We start from the raw sequence: 19,113 nt of genomic DNA on the forward strand, positions 1-19,113 counted from the left end.
TACCATTGAACGTTACATAGTTAAGCTAGGTACAAATGAGTGGGTACTCCTTAGAAGCAATACAAATTTCTTGGCAGCGAGTGAACATATGCGCCTCAAAGTGGTGGCGGTTTTACATTGGCCTGAAATAGCTTTGAGTTTGTTACGGTTCCTGATAGAAAAGTTTCCGCACGTGGCATTTTCTTTACTATAACCGCATGTCCCGGTTTTCAGATGACAACTGAAATTGTTCTCCTGCTGTCAGCATCGAGAGTGGAAAGCACGTTTTCGTCTCATCGCCGCAACCGTGCGTTTGGTTAGCATGTTAAGCGTCGATTTGCTTCGAACTGAGTTACGCCTGTAGATGAACAGCCTAGAGCGGAGCCTTAGGAAGATAAGGTTTTTCCTACTGAGCAGCAGATGTAGGAAAGCCAGGTCCTGAGCACCACACACGTTTTCCTCCAAGCATCACGCCGAGTGGTAGCTACGTTGAAATGATGGATTTCCGAACCGAGTCGGTTCCGTAGACGAAGTGGTGGCAACCGGCTTAGCTGACCCTAGGCGTGCTTCATAATTGCAATTTTTCGTAAAAATTGTGAAATTTGGGACAAAAAGCGCAATGGTCTTCGTAGGCAGTTGTTCCCTGTTTTGAAACTTCAGGTGTCCAACGAGCGAGAAAGAGTTGGAGTGAAACATCTTATTCAGAAGTTGAACTTACGCGTCGTAATCTGCCTTAGCGCTTGTTTTCCACAGAATCGAAGACCAGTTAGTGCGTATGTCCGCACACCGCAATGGCTCTAAAGCACCTCACGCATCTTCCCAGACGTTGTCTCTTCGCTAGACAGAGATAGAGTTGCAGTGTTCAATTCGTAATGACCACTCAAAGCTGAAAACAAGTATAAATGGACATGAAAAGACCTTGTACTGCGATGATCCAATAAGAGATGATTCCTCAGGGACGATGAAAATCCAAGAAAAAAGAACATAGCAGGAGCACGCGGAGCACACGTGAAAGGCAGGGGGTGGGTGTGATGAGGAAGTGTGTAGGGTTAAGTTTGCGCTATGGAGCACAGGACAGTGCTTGGCATTCCACAAATGCGTTATACTTTGAAAATAAGCATTCATTCATTCATTCATTCATTCATTCATTCATTCATTCATTCATTCATTCATTCATTCATTCATTCATTCATTCATTCATTCATTGTATTTCTGTGCACCACAGAGAGGCACTCAGGACATGCCGAATACCAAGTTTTATTTTAATGCTTAATTTCTTGGCATACTGCTTCTTGGGGTCCGTTGATTCCTCCTTCGAGACGATGGCCTGTGGTTGTGCATTCTTGTACTAAGTGTTCGAATTGCAGTGTGGTGGCAGCAGCAGCGGCAGTGGGCGTCAGTGACTTTTGGAGCTATGGTCTGCGCTACGATTAGTTGCCGTTTTGTATAGGCAGCAGCTCTGTGGGCTTGGCCGCACTCAGCAGTTTCTTAGTCGGGTTTCGTATACATCGGCCCTGGATGCAAACCTAAATAAAAATTAAAAAGAAATTATGCAAGTGGTAATCTTTCAACCAAAAGCCGCAGCATTGGCTGGTGTTACTATGGGCAGCAATTTATTGTGTTGTAATGCTTCAGCTTAGTTATAAAATGAGATAACGAAGAAGAAAGAACCCGTCTGTCTTAAATTTGCCATACCAGGTGTTTCAGTGAACACTTTCAAAAAATCGTGAAAATATAGGGTTCAATACAGGAAAAAAATAGGTGTAGGATCACACTCTCTTCCGCATGGACACAATATGCTGCAAACCCCTCTAATTTTCCAAGTAATTAAAAACACCAACAAATTAACTTTTTACTTATCGTATCTGGGTAGTTTTTCCTAACTAGTGGTTTGATGACGTGAATAAGACGATGTCATATGATTTTTTTAAGCGAAGAAAAATTCTATTTCTAGAGCACTGCCCGGCAAAGGAATGCGGTGCTATTTCTCGCACGAAACCGCAACTGAGCACACGAGGAACACCGGAAGTATGGCGGAAGCGAAGCGTCCGCTGGTGACGTGTCATAATGAATGCAGCGCCCAATTCGCAACGTGTGTGCTAACTTTCATCGTTAAAGAACCTCAGTGCTCAGCTTTCACCGCGGTCGGCTTTATCGACTGATTCGTCGTTCGGAGTAAGAAAAATTGTAGTCATCGCCTGCCACGGCCTTCGCTTTTCGGAATACTGATAAGCACATCTGGCGCTCTGCCTCGCTGGCTAACTCCGGAATGGGTTTTTTATCTTTTTTTATTTTCGTCATAAGCTTCGTTAAAGGTTTGGTTTGGTTTATGGTTGTTTAAGGTCCCAAAGCGACTCAGGCTGTGAGGGACGCCGTAGTGAAGGGCTCCGGGAATTTCGACCACCTGGGGTGCTTTAACTTGCTGTGACATCGCACAGTACACGGGCCTCAGAAATTTCGCCTCCATCGAAATTCGACCGCTGAGGCCGGAATCAAACCCGCGTCTTTCGGGTCAGCAGCTGAGCGCCATAATCACTGAGCCACCACGGCGGCTCTTCGCGAAAGGGATGAGGAACTATTCTCTGACATCGGGCAGACAATTGCTTAACTTCAATTAGTGCCGGTGTATTGACATGTATTGTATTATATCAGTCAAGCGGCTATTTTTTTTTATGCTGTATCGGCCTGACTGCTAAAATTTATTAGAATGACATCGCAGTTGAAAAAATTGTAACCGAAAACATTGCAATTGTAGCACTAAGGTGCTCAGTACCGGCTGGCTCAATACGGTTGCCGTGTGCTGCCGTGAGCGCTAGAGAACCTCTGCGCACAGCTTAGACTGCGGCCAGTGTTATCGACTGCTTCGTCTCTCGAGTAAGGAAAATTGTAGTCTTCGTCTGTTACGGGAACTTAAACTATGCGCACTTAGTTTGGGGAACAACTACAGTTACCAATAAAAATAAGATTTACGTTTTACAGAAAAAGGCTCTACGTGCAATACTCAACGTCGGTTCAGATATAAACACATGCGACTTATTCCGCCAGTTCAAGGCCGTAAAGGTATCTGAAATGGATAATGCTAGGCTGGCTGAAAGATGTAAGGACCTAAGACAAAATGTGAATTACTTGCGTGACAGGGCACACCTTTCGTTAAATGTACAAGTTTACCCTAGCAGACACGGCGAACTATGGCATATTCCAACATGCCGCACAATATATGGTACATATAGCCTTGCAAACACGCTGCCCCGTTTCATGCCGCAAAAGTTTCATGCCGCAAAAGTATAGAGGATGTATGTGCTGCTTTTTAGATTTCATCATGCTTTCACTACTTCCTTATCTCTTTCGTTTCATAAAGTAACCTGATTTGAATAACCAATGACAATTTTCTGTGTGCAGTATATTTTTCTGCTGCTTTTTTGTTATCATTTTTTTTGTGTACGCTTCATTTCTTCATTGTCTTTTCTGATTATTTTTGTGTATGTATGTTGCCTGCTGCCCTGCAATATAGGGGCCGAGGGGCATGTCAAGCGACAAATTATGGCTTTTTTTCTCGACCCTAACCATGTATACATGTGAAATAAATTGAAATTGAAAATTGACTTTGAGAGCACTGATGGGCTCTTCTGTAGGCGTTGTTTTGTGTGCGTTCGCGTGTGTGCGTGAGCGCTCGGCACTTCTGGTATGGCTGCCCGACGGGCTCATTTTTGTGCGTCATCATGAGTTCATATACCCACTAGGTTGATCTCCTGTTTTATTATAATCGCTGCGCATCAGAAACCACGTCCGAAAAAGAAAAGTTTTCTCAGCGTGGCAAGGAGAGCTTGCGCGGCAGTGGCTGTGTACTATCGAGCAGTTGTTCTTGAAGTTTTTTTAGAGTGTATAAGCTTCAGTTTCCCAATAAAGTGCAGTAGTTCGAATTTAAGGTGTTTGTCTTGGAGCTCCGCGTGAGACAAGGCGAATGCAGCGGCAGCGTTTCAAATCAGTTGAATGAATGAGCGGAATTGCCGCCTAGGATTAAAACGCCACGCCGCGTTGTGTGAGTTGCGGGAATGACCCCACTAGGGCAGCACCAATATTTGCTCAACCGAGAAGCTGAACATTGTGATCGCTTATGTGAGTGCGCAAATTGATGTGGAGCTGGCATGCAGACTGTACGCTGCCCAACATACTGGTCGTCTTGTGGCGACTCGTTCCACGTTCGTATCGACATTTATTCAATATAGGTCAACTAGATCACTTCATGTTCAGAAAAAAAAAAAACCAGGGAGCGCAACCGACGATTTTGACACTGATGTCATGGCGTGCGATTCTGCCAGGCCAGAAGCAAGTGTCAGGAAAATCGCCAACACGTACGGAGCCAGCCAGGCAACAGTTTGGAGGTCACTATCAAGACAAAGCTACCACCCATATCATGTGTGCCTTCAAAAACTATCACCGAATGACCTTCAGAAACACCTAGATTTTTACAACTGGTCGCTAATTGAATGTGATGAGCACCCGGAATTCCTGCACAAAGTTCTTTGGAAAGACGAGGCTATATTTTGCAGGGACTAGAATGTCAACTTGCACAGAGCGTATTGTTGGTGAGACAAGAACCCACATTGGCTACGCTAGCACAAGGACTAAGTAAGACGGTCAGGAAATGTTTGGTGTTGCATTTATGACGGCTGTGTTGTCGGTCCTTGCTTCATCGACGGAAACCTGACTTGTAAAATGTACACAGACTGCGTACTAAAAGGAGCCGCCTCTGAATTTTTCTCAGAGCTACTACTGGCCGGGATGAAAAAAAAAAATGTGGTTTCAGCATGGCAGAGCCCCGCCACATTTTTTTTTCGTTCCACGATGCAATTCCTGAAGAGCACCTTTCCCAATCAATGGAATGGGTTGGCGGTGACAACAGCGTGGCCTCCAAGATCGCCGGCTTTGTCACCACTGGATACGTTCCTTTGAGGATACGGTAAGAACGAAATTTTCAATACAGAGCCAGCGAACCTCTAAGGCCTGAATGAGCGTATCAAGCTATCAATTGAAAAAATTCCCCGAGCGATACTTATTTCTGCTGTGAATTCCATCAAAGACGGCATTCCACTGTACATCACAATGCACGGTTAGCATTTTGAACTCATGATGTGAAAACGGCTTTTTTTCATTCCAAATACTAGTTATTTACTAAAATGTCCAAGTGGGGCTGCAAGCAACTAAATCAATAAAAGATACAAATTTAGTTCACTTCTGTTATACAATTAGAAAGTGCTAAACAGCTGTAGACATGGTTTTCTTATAAATAACTAGCACTTCTCACAGCACGGGACGTGTCTAATCCAGCGCACAGCGACCATATTCAGCCAGCTGGTACGGAGCACCTTAGTACTAAAATTGCAGTGTTTTCAGGGAGGATCTTATCATCTACGCAGTCATTCTCATTTATTCAGCAGTCAAGGCGACACCGCATAAAATAAATAGACGCTTAACAGAAATAATACAATGCATGTCGATATACGGGCACCATTTAACGGTAAGCAGTAATCTGCACTGTCAGAGAAGACTACCTTAATCCCTTTTACTAAGCTAGTGACGAAAATAAAGAAGAATAAAAAACTTTCTGGAGTTAACCAGACAGGCTGAGCTCAAGGTGTGCTTATCAATGTTCCCGAAAGCGATGGCCCCGTAGCAGACGATGACTATAATTTTTCTTTCTATGAGCAACGAAGCAGTCGATTACGCCGGCCGCAGTGAACGCTGAGCACCGACGTTCTCTGCCGAGGAAAGCACACGCTTTTCGAACGGGGCGCTGCAGTCATAAGGACATGTCTTCAGCGTACGCTTCACTTGCGCCATTCTTCCAGCGCTCTTCGTGCGCTCAATTTCGGTCGCGTGCGGGGAGAAGCGTTGGGTATCTTCGCGCTGCAGGGTTCTTGAAATTGAATTTTTGTTCGTTTCAAAAACTGATATGGCATTGTCTTGTTCCCGCCGCGGTGGCTCAGTGGTTAGGGCGCTCGACTACTGATCCGAAGTTTCCCGGGTTCGAACCCGACCGCGGCGGCTGCGTTTTTATGGAGGAAAAACGCTAAGGCGCCCGTGTGCTGTGCGATGTCAGTGCACGTTAAAGATCCCCAGGTGGTTGAAATTATTCCGGAGCCCTCCACTACGGCACCTCTTTCTCCCTTTCTTCTTTCACTCCCTCCCATCTTCCTTCCCTTCGGTGCTGTTCAGGTGTCCAACGATATATAAGACAGATACTGCGCCATTTCCTTTCCCCAAAAAGCCAATTATTATTATTATTATTGTCTTGTTCGCAGCATCAAGCTCCCTATAGAGACTAACCACTCAGATACGGTCATTAAAAGGTTAATTAGTGGGGTTTTCTTAATTACCTGCACAATAAGAGGGGTTTTGCAGCATACTGTGTGCGGTAGGGAGAGTATGATTCTGTACATATTTTTTTGTTACATTTAGGCCAACATTTTCAGCAATTTTTGCAAGTGTTCGCTCCAACACCTGGTATAATGCCGGGAACTGTGCGGTGTACCTTTTACCGCTAGCAACAGACTGGGCACTTATCTGCAGTTCGCGCGACGATTGCGCTCTTACAACCAAGCTTTGTCAGTGCCACATGCCTGTTCCCCGATGTCTCGCGGAAGAGCGATCAGGCAGGCACAAAATGTGCTCGGTCTGCGGCCGCCGCGCTACACCGTTCGTCTACCGCCGACGGTACATGCTGCCGCCGCCGTGTTTCTTTAGCTCGCGCACAAGTTCGCTCAATAAAGAGTTTTCTTGGTGAGGTGCCTATGCCTCACTAAGGATTTCATGCTGCATTCTGGTCTGGGAACCAGGACAAGTGGCAACATTGGAGGCACACACTTCCTTCAAAATAGAGCAGTGCGGGAAAGGATATACGATACCGAAAATTTGATAACTCTTCCACTCGTCAGAACGCATACTTTGCTAGATCTTAAGCATATATACAACTTGCGCTTACAGCAATGTGCGCACAAAAATCGATCATATGAGACCCTCGAAGATCCTCTAGCAATGAGATTCTCCTTCCGCAAAACGGAAAGACCTGTTCCAGGAATCAGTATAAACTACGCTGAACAGAGCTTGAAGCCTCAGTTACCAGTGACTGTGAATGTATTTAGTTTTGAAACTGAGTATAGGCTCTCGGTGAATTGTATAAAAAAAATCAAGAGGAATTTGATTGATACTGACCCTAATCTGCAATGAGCACTCATTCATGTCTTGTTGTCATTTGGCGTATACTTATCATTATACATTATGCTCATTGTATCTCCTTTTCCATCTGTGTAGCTGCTACTCTGGCCAGTAGATGATTATGCTGTATATTTTTTTTGTTTCCAGTGCAGTTGTTATGCATAAAATTTATATAAATGCTGCCACCAGGTCATTATAATTTTGCGTGTATTGTGTTCTTTTCTCAGTATTTATATTGCAGTCCTTGTTTCATTGCTTGTTTTCTTTTAAAATTTCTGCACCTGCTGTACACCGCTGTCCCTGTTATGGGTGCTGGTACCTCTTCAGACCAACCGGCATTTTTCTCGGCTCCCTCTTTCTGTTTAATAATGAAAAACGACTTCAAACTTAAAATGTTTATTATACCTTCATGAGACTGCAGTACACAAAAAAATGTGATATTTGGGTAATTCGTCCAAATTGCTACCTGCAGGGTGTGCTATTTGTATAGCAGTCGCGCGATAATCGACAGCATAATTGCTGAATCCACGAACCGATTAGGGCACTATCATGTGTGATTGCGAACTCTGACTTTTGCGAAAATTTACGATGTCGAATTAAGGAAACGGGTAAAGCGATCATGCTGCTATTGCGCCTGTCAGTAATACTTTCCTGAACAAAAGGAAGTCGGCCGAGTCAATTCAAACTTCAATCCCCGATATCACCGCTTTGAGCAAACGAAAAGCAACGTAGATGTGATTACGCAAATAAAGGTCTGAGTGCCGTTTACCTTCTCTCTCTGGCAACTCATGTAGTCAAGTGCGTCCCATTCACGGTAGTAATAATACTTCCTGGTCACACTGTAGCCGCGCCCTCTATTCGACTGGTACGGCTTGTATAACAGACACCGAACCTTGCAAGTCGATGCATTCACCTGCGATCGTGTGGGTGGGAAACGAACAAGCGTCGCATTGCAAGAATCCAGGATTAAGAAAATTGTTGTGGGTACAACACTTCGTACGAAGAAGTGAAGATATGTCAATCACAAAGGCTATTGCGATAAATGATTTCTTACTGTAATGTAGTCAATAGTAGCGTCCTTATCCGCAACATCTCTCTTGCAGAAAGCGACGGAGGGCACGAGCGTTCCAGCGTAATGGCCGTTGACGACGTATCCACTACTCCTAACCGCCCAGCATGCCTCGCCAGCCCTACTGCAACAAAAGACAGTTGTCAGCGCGAACTATTCGAAGTTGCTCAGCTGCCTAGGCTGGCATGAATCGTGTATTAGTTATTGTTTGGACGAATGAAGAGAAATAGCATGGTAGTCATACGCAAAAGTTCGCCCCCCCCCCCCTGGAGCCCGTCTCGCATGTTCCTTCTCACATACCCTTAAAACCTGCATCTCTTTACTATTATTTCACTCGGCTACGGCCATGTTTGGATGGAGGCGAAACGCAAGAGGCGCCCGTGAGCTGTGCCGTGTCAGAGCAGGTTACAGTTCCCGAGGTGGTTGTAATAACCCCCAGCCCTCCACAGAGACACCTATTTCATGGTTTCTTCTTTCGCTCCTTCCTTCACGTCTTTCCCCAGGCCTGGGTAAGGTAGCCATCGCGAAGGGACACAGTTACAGCGCCCTTTCCTTTCCTAAAGATCCCTTTTCGTTTATTTTTTCTAAGGGCATTCTATTTGTAAATTGCTTTTATGCATGTAAAATAAAACAGGCGCGAAACAGGGCATTTCTCCAACTGAACAGCAGTTATAAAGTACGCTTTAATCGCTCTCACCTGACGACGTACTTTATCTGTTTCAGACTGCAGGGCGAAAAATGGTGGTGGCTTGGACCTTTGTTCACGTAGCTCATGATGTACCCGTCGTCCCATTGGCAGCTCAGGGCACCTGGATGCCCGATGTGCGTAGGTCCTTGCCCGTCATGCTCCGCGCCCAAGCTATAAATGAGGAAAGTGGGGAAAAATTGGACCAACAGAATATAATTCGAGGCAATAAAATGAATGAAAAATAATAGCCTCTCCCGCACCACTACTCTATCGCGGGTGTAATCCCAATAGTGATTTCAAAGATGTGGTTGCCCCGCCGCGGTGGCTCAGTGGTTAGGGCGCTCGACTACTGATCCGGAGTTCCCGGGTTCGAACCCGACCGCGGCGGCTGCGTTTTTATGGAGGAAAAACGCTAAGGCGCCCGTGTGCTGTGCGATGTCAGTGCACGTTAAAGATCCCCAGGTGGTCGAAATTATTCCGGAGCCCTCCACTACGGCACCTCTTCTTCCTTTCTTCTTTCACTCCCTCCTTTATCCCTTCCCTTACGGCACGGTTCAGGTGTCCAACGATATATGAGACAGATACTGCGCCATTTCTTTTCCCCCCCAAAAAAAACAATTATTATTAAAGATGTGGCCTTGAGGCAAAAGGAATTTTGCCGCCCGAGGGTGGAAAGAAATTAATAAGGGAATGCTACTATAGCGACACAAAGCCGGGGGAGCGGCTCCGGAAGACTCCCTTATTCTCCCCTGGGAAGTAGCGGAAGGGGTTGGGTAAATGGGTTTTAAGATTTGGGATGGGAAGGGGACAGCGAGTTTTTCGTTCAGATCCTTCGAATGTCTCGCCTCCATTACTAGATTGCCTGGCCAGGACAGGGAGGGAGTCGAGATTGCTCAATGGTGCGGCCCCCACTCACGGGTTGCCCGACCACCCACCAAACGCAACAGGCTCCGACCACCGGAGACAGAACCTACGACGAGGTTAGCTATCTGGGGGCCCCTCCGCAACGCCTGGCTCCGTAGCCGGTGCCGACTGCAGAACAGGTCATCGGTTATTCCGACTCACAGGGATTGTTCTGGACCGCCCAGCTACCGGCCATTGAGTGTCTTTCACGGCCTTTCAGACAAGGAAGCATGTGTTGTGGAACCGGACCAGTAGAGGCTTAGGTAAACAGCCTATGGACCCTCCGGCCCTCGGCGCCATGACCTAACGCCTCAGGGGAGACTCACCTGGGCTTTCATCCAACCAATCATGTATTTATTCCCCCCTCCCCCCAGCTTGATCCAAACCTACTGAGGAGGGAGTGTTAAAGGCCGGGCTGACCGGGCCACAAACCAAGAACATGACTTAGAGTGAGATGACCCGCGCCTTTTCTACCATTACTCCACAACATCGACGGTTTTCGCACAGGTCGGACTACTACTCCTTTTCTTGGCGTCCCGCGACGGCCTAAGATCGCTTCCCCGAAGCGTCAGTTAAAACCCGGCTACTATGAACCCATACGCGGACCTGGCTTCTCCGGAACTAGAAACCGGCACACCGACTGCCAGACTTGCATGACCCCGCATGCGGAGAGAGGTAGATGTATGTATATGAAAACCTTTTCCTTTTTGCCATGCCTTCCGTGCCGGATTCCGTGGATCAAAGCTGATAATATTACCTGGCCTGACTCCGCTCAGGCGTTGGACCACACGGGCGCGACTGGCTCTCACATTCGCTTGGGAGTCGCTGCCACTCCCATGGGGTTTTGCATACCCAGAGGATGGGCCCCGGCCAACCCATCCCCACCGCTGGCGTTGCTCCGGAACAAAGCCTAGTAGCCGATAGACCGGCCCGTATCCTGTGGCGCGGGGGGGGGGGGGGGGGGGGGGCTGCCACACAGTCGGATTTCCCCCCAAATAGACCAACAGCAACCACCGCCTATTTCCGCGTTAAGGCTCCAGATGTCACTGTGTTAAAATGACGCATTGCCTTAAAAAAACTTTCAGTATCCCGCCGCCCTCTTTTATTTAGACCAATGAACAATTCTCTTGGGCTAGACTGCACACCACGGCATTTGTTTAAGCAAAGAACGAAAGTAGCAAAAGAGAAATCACCTAAACTGTTAATAAAAGTTTCCATTGCTGGTAACAGCGGCTTCTATGCATGAAAGAACTGTTGCCAGTTTAACAACTTTAAGCGTACTCTCAGCAGAACTTGCAATTGACCTGTAGCGGTAGTTTACCGAGTTTCAATAACGAATAGTTTTCATAAAATGGATGGTTTTCGACCTTGGAAGTGTGCTATGATGAGATACTGGTATTCATGCCACCTGTCCTTTTCGCAAGAAACCGAGGGAACGTGAAAAAAACTTTCCGCTCGCAGACCTCACATGTTAAGTTCGACAGCTACTCATCTGGAAACGGCAATTATCGTGGTGGAAGGGAAACCTACGACAGACATGCGTTTATGGCAGCTGCATGGCAAAAAAGTGCGCCGGAATGCATATACCATGGCAACGACCACTGGTACTCTGGCTCATCGCGTAGCGGTGTCCTCAGGATCATAGATTTTAGTAATATTTCCTGAGGTAAATGTGGTACCACTGTCTATGCGAATTTCTTGAAGAATGCATGATTAATCGCGCGAATGCCTAAATAATGACAATTTGTACTCTACTTCACTGGTGTTGGAGCGAAAACAAATTCTTCCTAACAATGAGTAGCTCCACCGCCAGCAATCCTTTGAGCGAAGATAGTTGTAAAAAGCTCTAATTTTCGAAAGCGTTCAAAAAAAGATGGTTAAGGGCAGAACAGTGGGGAACAGGAAACGATTTGTCAAACTTAGAATTTTTGCAGGCTACGGAGAAATAGACAGACAGTATTGCATCGAATTTCAGCTGAAGTATATTCTATTAGATCCAACCATTCTATCTCCAAGAACAGCCAACAAACGAGCAGAAGAATAGATGCCTCATAAAGTGCAGTAAATAACATTCTGTGCTGCTTCACTAGAGGGAAACTTAACAGCTTTCGTTTTTCAAAAGATTACTTCATCCTCCTGTTTTGTTCAGTCTACGAGTTGTACCTTCCGTATTGCGTATTCTAATATATAACTGCTGATTATGTGCATGGAGATTTAGTATATCATTGAGGATAGGTGTGCATTATACTAATGTATAAATAGAGCATATTAAGAATTATGTATTAACTGACTGTTGGTGTTTTGTGCGTTTGTTGTGACAAACATATGTTAAAGCTGTAAAGCTATCGTAACTTCACAGGTGCTGTGGAGCAGTTTGTGTTATGTTTTCTAGAACGGTGTTATAAAACATCAGATTTGTGCCTGTGCGTTCATTATAATTCTTAGAGCTAAGTAGACGACATTGGCAAATGCTGGTGGGTACGGTGTGTGATGTATTTGTTTGTCAATATAATCTGGCATGCGGACCCCCAAAAAAGCGACATTGGATTGGCACGAAAGATTAAAATTTGTTGTTTATAAATGTCAGCAATAAATTCAATAATTATAATAGTTAAACAATGCTTTTCTGTTACTGTATTAAACTTAAACTTAACGTAACCGAGGTTTGGTGTTATGATGGTATGGTAGCTTTTAGAGCATTTCTTCGAGGTTTCCCTTATGCACAGACGCACTGTTAAACCAGCATCCACTTCATATGCCCAATAGTAGACAAACATAATACGAATGCTCGTTTTCTCGGCATTGCGGGGCCTGTGAAGGGTGGATGAACAATCGCAGCCCCACGATTTCCTCTAGGTAATAGTGAGAAGGTCTATTCTCTACATCATTCGTCTTGCACCTGCCGGCGGCCCAGATGGTTGCGGTTCTTCTGCTTGCCTTGATATTCACGGAAAGTGAACAAGCACTCTGAGATGACTAGGAAACTGCCGACGCTGAGCCAACACATACAGCTTTAAAAAATGCGACGTAACGGCGTCTCCTAATCTTTTGCTTTCCACCAATAAGATTACAGGGGAATATTTCGACCTTGACGTCAGCTTGCGTGGCACAAATGGCTTGTTTTTCAATGAAAGAATTCATAAGTTGGCATTTTCTGCCGAGTGAAAAGGGAGACAGCCAGTATATGCCATAGAGTTGACGTTAGCTAAGAAAAAGAATTGAATGGAGTTTTTCTTCGGTGTCTCTCGTATGCGAGCCACGCCAGAAGTAACTATTATGGTGATGATGAGTGTTTCTGGCACAAGGCCAACTGTCAAAAATTAGAGCTATGGCTAAATGTGCCTTTCGTCTGCCTTAGGTAGATTCAAAGATTCATTCACCAAACACCTTCTTACATAAGCCGAGCACCAGGCCATTGTATCATTGGCGGGTACCAGGCGGCAGCACTGGGGGTCGAACCCCACCCCTAGCACTTGCAAGGAAGATGCTGAGGACACTAGGCAACCGCTTTTGTACGGCGAAAATTCTCTCGTGAAAATGCGCGTGAGTGGGGAGGGAGTTGCCTGTGTATTCGATGTTGCAGAAGAGAAAGAAGTAAACGCAGATAACATTCATGAAATGAATGGAGACCAGAAAGAGAGAAAAAAACTATAACAACAAGATACAAAGGCAGTCGCGAGAACGAACGATATGGGACACCACGAGAAAATAAGCAAGGCTATGAAAAATAAAATCGCTTTTCTTTTGAGTTGGGGCGAATAAAAATTTGATATAATGTAGAAATAAATACTGTGACATTCCGTGTGTGCTACGAGGATCCACGTTCGACGGCGCGGCGTAGACGGAGACCCGTGACAGCGGCATCATCAATTACCCAGCCATGCTCTTTGAGTGACGACCAGAAAAACCGGACCCGCCGCCGCCCCGGGGAAACAGGCTTTATCCTCCCCAATTTCCGGGCACATTCCAGGACAAGGGAGCTGTCAGCGGGCCAGAGCGCGCCGTACCACAGCCGACGCTATGCGCTACCGCGAAGACAACATTCTTTCCCTCCCCCCCCTTTGTCGTGGGCTATCGCCGGGAAGGCACCCACAGCTTCCCAGAAGGGCCGTGACGGACACCTGTCAGACAGACAGGCAGTACTCGCCAAGAATGTGGAAAGACAGGCGCTAGTGAATTAGCTCCGAAGAGAGAGCCTGTGTATACTCTCACTTGAGAGAGAGTGGTGGCGTTTTTGTTGTTTATTTAGTTTGTATTGTTAACAGACTCTGGGGTCGAGGCTAAGCCCAACCCAAGGGGTGGTCCCCATCTCGCATGTTATTTTGGATTGGAGAATTGATGCTTTGGGCGGGCCACTGGAAATGACCGCCCTTAGTCCTTTGTTAATCAAGTGCTTAAAAGCGCATGTAAACGGATGCAGTCCAGTCTGAGCTGGGGCTCCATGCTTAGCATGTAATGTGATGCTACTTAGGCACTAACCTGCCCGGTCGATGAGTAAAGTAGTGCAAAGTTTGTTCTTTTGTAAATTCAGTTCTGCTTTTTCCAGTTTAACTCTCTGTATATGTATGTTGTAAAATTATGCTCTGCAGTCATCATCTACAAGCTCGCCTCCTGTTCATCTTCCAAGCCGAACGACACTAGAGGAAGGGTTTGTGAACCATCCTCGAAGAAACGGACGACTACTGAAATTCTACTGCATACAGCTGAGGACGACATCGTTCGCCAAGAGGGCCTTCAGCGCCGAAGCCCGACGGCGTGCAGCTTCTGCCAGCAACCGCTCGAGCCCAACTCCGGAGCCACTCCATCGCCCCCATGAAGTCGTCGGCACGTAAGCTCGGACGCCCCAGCCTCTGATGTATAACCTATTTCATGTGTAATTATTGAATATACCTGTTTGTTTAAACTGAGCCATACGGTGTCTCTTTGCCTCTCCGTCCCGTGTGGACCTGCGCATTATGGGGGTCATCACAATACTTTGCATTATGTTCCGCCTACATCGGGCACAACAAGAATCTGTGCTATCCTTGCGCATTCATCAATTGCCGATGCCAGGCTCACAAATAATGCATCCGTTCTTGCTTTACTTGTGCACCTACCAGGCAGGGCATAGATCTGCCAAAGCCGCCTGTTTTTGTCACCCGCCGTGAGGGCTCAATTTGGCATTCGGCTGCTGGTCCCAAGCTCGCGAGGTCTATACCGACAATGACGGCTGTATTTTCACCGAACGGAAATGCGCAAACGCTCGTGAGCTGTGCAATTCCAGCGCACGTTAAAGAACCGGAATAAATCTGGAGTCATTGAGTAAGCCCTACCATTATGTCGTTTCTGCACGTTAAATCCCTCAAGTGGCAACGTATGTATATTTTCTTGCATCTTTAAAACCGTTCGAGAACATCATTATTCATTTCAAATCCTGAGCAAGTATTCCTTTCCTTGCTGAAAAGCGCACATAAGCCATGAGCAAATCAGCCGTATCTTACTCAGCTGAATGGTAAAAGAACATCTTGATGTCGATACTGCCGAAAATGAAGTTAATAGCAATGACAGAGATACGTGTGTCCGTTTATCGTTGTACTTGAAAGACCGAGCTGCTAAAATTTCTTCGCACGAATTTCCAAACTTCTCTCAATTTCTATTTAAATGGTCTTACGTAGCGCCTTTTAAACCAACGCGCCCTAACTGTGGCCTGTTGCAAAGTGCCGGAGATTATAATTTGAAGCCTTTATATTGGCCACAATGTTAGCTCATTACAGTTCAGGTATTAGTTGCTTTTTCACTCACTCGTCTTATAAGTATATTTAGCTCCTACAAGTAGTATTTTAAAACCACGGTCGTCGTTTTCCTAGTGCACCTCTGCCAGTATTCTACGCGTGAAATCATCACAATTCGTGTGCACAAGCATTACAGACACCGTTCTAGTCAGCATTGTAAGCAAATAATAAATGTTTGAGCATAAGAGACTATGCTTTCCTAATTGAGTTGTCACTTAAATTTTATTGGCACAAATTTTATTGTTCTCCGGTTAGGTAGGAATTGTTTTGCTGAAAAAGAAACATTTTGAGCATTCTTCTGTTGGTGCGGGTTACCTGGGTACGTAATGACCTGAAACTACGTTTTATAAAACTCAAAATCTTGCGGTGCTCTGCTGATATTTACGCAACATGCCCGTACAAAGTAGATTATTAGATGGAAAATGAACCCCTAGGTATTTATACGCAAGAGGAAGAAATGGGCATGGGCAGGGCATGCAATGGAAAGGAAAGATAACCGATGGTCTTTAAGGGTAACAGCCTGAATTCCAAGGAAAGAAAAGCATAGCAGTGGGTGGCAGAAGTTAGACCGGCGGATGAGATTAAGAAGTTCGCAGGGATAGGGTGAGTACCGTTTACATAGGACAAAGTTATTTGGAAAGATATCGCAGATTCCTTTGTACTGCAGTGGGCGTAATCACGCTGGTGATGATGATGATGATGACTCGCGACGGCTGTTTTTAATGTATTATCAAAGATGCGCGGACTGCATTTAGGTGTGAAGAAAACAAACTGACACTTAGAGGCGTTCGCCGCCACAGTAGCACAGTGGCTCTGGCGCTCGGCTGATTACCCGAAAGACGCGGGTTCGATCCCGGCCGCGGCGGTCGAGTTTCGATGGAGCCGAAACTCTATGGGCCCGTGTGCTGCGCGATGTCCGTGCACGTTGAAGAACCCTAGGTGGTCGAAATTTCCGGAGCCCTTCACTACAGCGTCTCTAATAAATAGCTTGAGTCGCTTTTGCATCTTACACCACATAAACCACAAACGTTTGTTGAAAAAGTAATCTAACGCTACATTTCAAACGAGGAGGCAGAAAAAACTTGACAGGACGAGATTGAAGTTGACACATGATAGATTTATATAGAATGAAGGTACTCAGCGTACACGCATTCATGACTGCATGAAAGAAAAAAGCAAATGGGAGAAGCTGCCTGCTTATTACCGCTTATTTAATAAGAAATCCCTGCGTCGGTAAGAGACTGATGTGCTTACGGACGTGGTGCCTTCTGAGAATATTCGCTTCTGACAATTTTCACAAACGGTTCTGACAATTTTCGAGCAATCGGCCCTTACTTCTATTTAGAATTCTTATTCCCTCAAGTCATAGCTTACAGTTGAGATAGTTTTCATCTTTGCAAGAGCGGCAGTGGACTGGTTGAGTCTGGAACAAGTCTGGAACACGAAACTTCAGGGAACAATAACGATCCCTAGGTAACCTTTCAAACTAGTTCCAGAATCTACCAGCCCATTTTTGCAAAGATGAATACTATCACAACCACGAGCCATGACTTGGGGATGTCAAAATTCTAAGTATGAAAGATTAGCTCGGCAATTGTCAGTGGCGTTCTTTTATTAGATAAAGAGGCGACACGTACGTCAGCACCACATCAGTCTGCCTGGTAACCAGTGTATTAGGGTTATTACATAGGGAATAATATGCAGGCTGGTGTCCTTAATCTACTAGTTTTTTTTTTCTGTTTTCACCTGCAGTCATAAATGCGTATGCGCTCAGTACCTTCATTCTTCATGAATGTAACATATATGTCTGCTTCAATAAAAATAGTTGGAGGCCGCACATTTCCTGACAAGTTCATTCTGTATCCACATTTTAAATGTAGAGCTGGGTTACTTTTTCAGGAAAGATGCGTCAGCAACTATTCCTGTGGGGTATTTTTTAAGCGAATATCCCTGATATGCACCAGAAACAGCAAAAGGCCTTAAAAAAGACACTTGAGATACTCCCGAATTAGCAGAACTATGTACATATTGTGAGCCATCAAGTACAACATATTGAATGCGATCGTGCAGATAACTCTTAATCAAGAAAAAAATTATTAAAAGGGGAAGACCGAGGAAAATAATTTATGTATTAGCAAAACATGAAGAGCAAGATCAAAAACGGTGGCTAGAACTACGCTGGCAGTCTGTGCACCAAGGTCAAATGAAAAAAAAATTATCGTCACTTCATTCCAAGAGTAGTGTTGAATCTGAACTCTCAAATCAAGAAGCGTACTGGGATTAAGTAAAAAAAAAACTTTGTTTTTCTGGATGTGTTATTTTTGTGCTGTACACTCGTTGTTCCATTGTTGTTCAACACCCATTTTTTAAAGAAATTTGTCGGCAATAAGATAGAATATTCGTTGGACCACTTTTTTGAATAGAGCTACACTCGAAACTATATATTGCTGAGGAATAAAGGAACTTAACTATTTTTCAAATAACAAAGAGATTGGTCAGATGATCCCTGATAATCACAAAGGGAACATGGGAACGAAAACCTCAGGGTGCTTGCCAACATTTCGAAACGAAGGCTCGTCTTCCTGTGGGCGAATACGAAGCCCTCTTGTCGAAACGTTGGCAAGCACCCTGACGTTTTCTCGCACTTGTTCACTTTGCGAATATTTTTGAAATAAGATAACCAGTTAGTTGAAATCACGTCGGTACAAGTTTCTAACACATAGGAAGCTATACCAGCAGGTCCATTTGAAGAGTGGACATGTATAGTATTTTAATAGACCACTGTACATTACTAAATGTTCAGTAATAGACTCAAACGGAACGTCAGTGCACTGCCATTATTCAGACTTGGAATGCCGGCTGATTCTCTGGCGTTTGTTTCTAGCCACTTTCACACACTGTTTCGGGTTGTTCATTAGCTTAGGGTCCAGTGCTAAGAGGTATCTTTCTTAGCAGCCCTGTTTCTTTCTTAAGGACCTTAGCAAGATACTGTAGCATACCGACTATTATAGAGTTACGATGCTTCACGTAAGTATTTGTTTTTATTTTTTGGAGACGATGTCTCTTATTAATCAGTCGGTTGAGCAGCCGAGTAACCCAACATTTATCTCTGTGTCTTTATGGTGTCAAAGATTAGAAAGAACATGTTTGTCAGTTAGTCTTTTAGGGTGTAACTAAGTATCTTCCGCAGGCTATTACAATCTAAGTGCGTGGGTAAGACCTCGCATTGAAACAATAAAATTAGCAAGCTCATCCGATAGCAAAGTAAACCATACTCGGGTGATCATGTGGACAAGAAAATAGGACGATTCGAACATGGGCACCAACTCAGTCCTAGTCAGTATTACCCGGAATACTAGCCATTTCCGAAACAAGCTACAATCCGTTTGAAGAAAAAAAAAGCAATTCTAGAACTAAAGGGCTGTTATGGCCAGGTCTAGTACGCTCAATAGAAATCTGGTAAATGGCATTAGCCGCTACTACCACCG

The 19,113-nt window shown here is 45.1% G+C and overlaps 1 protein-coding gene and 1 long non-coding RNA gene across 2 annotated transcripts in view; both read right to left on the reverse strand.

The window, feature by feature from the left end:
• Positions 1-1,220: 1,220 nt before the first annotated feature.
• On the reverse strand, positions 1,221-8,385 carry LOC144103832 (uncharacterized). The gene is made up of 3 exons (XR_013308331.1): positions 8,249-8,385; positions 7,964-8,107; positions 1,221-1,505 (listed from the first exon to the last, which is right to left on the reverse strand). It is a non-coding gene; the product is annotated as an uncharacterized LOC144103832 (long non-coding RNA).
• A 556-nt stretch (positions 8,386-8,941) lies between these two features.
• LOC144103833 (venom metalloproteinase antarease-like TserMP_B) overlaps positions 8,942-19,113 on the reverse strand; it is a 50,543-nt gene continuing 40,371 nt past the window's right edge. The window contains exon 10 of the mRNA XM_077636533.1: positions 8,942-9,122. Coding sequence (XP_077492659.1) covers positions 8,957-9,122 — 166 coding nt within the window. The 3' untranslated portion in view covers positions 8,942-8,956. The remainder of the gene's footprint in view (positions 9,123-19,113) is intronic.

Source organism: Amblyomma americanum, chromosome 9 (genome assembly GCF_052857255.1).
Source record: "Amblyomma americanum isolate KBUSLIRL-KWMA chromosome 9, ASM5285725v1, whole genome shotgun sequence".
Classification (NCBI taxonomy): Eukaryota; Metazoa; Arthropoda; class Arachnida; order Ixodida; family Ixodidae; genus Amblyomma; species Amblyomma americanum.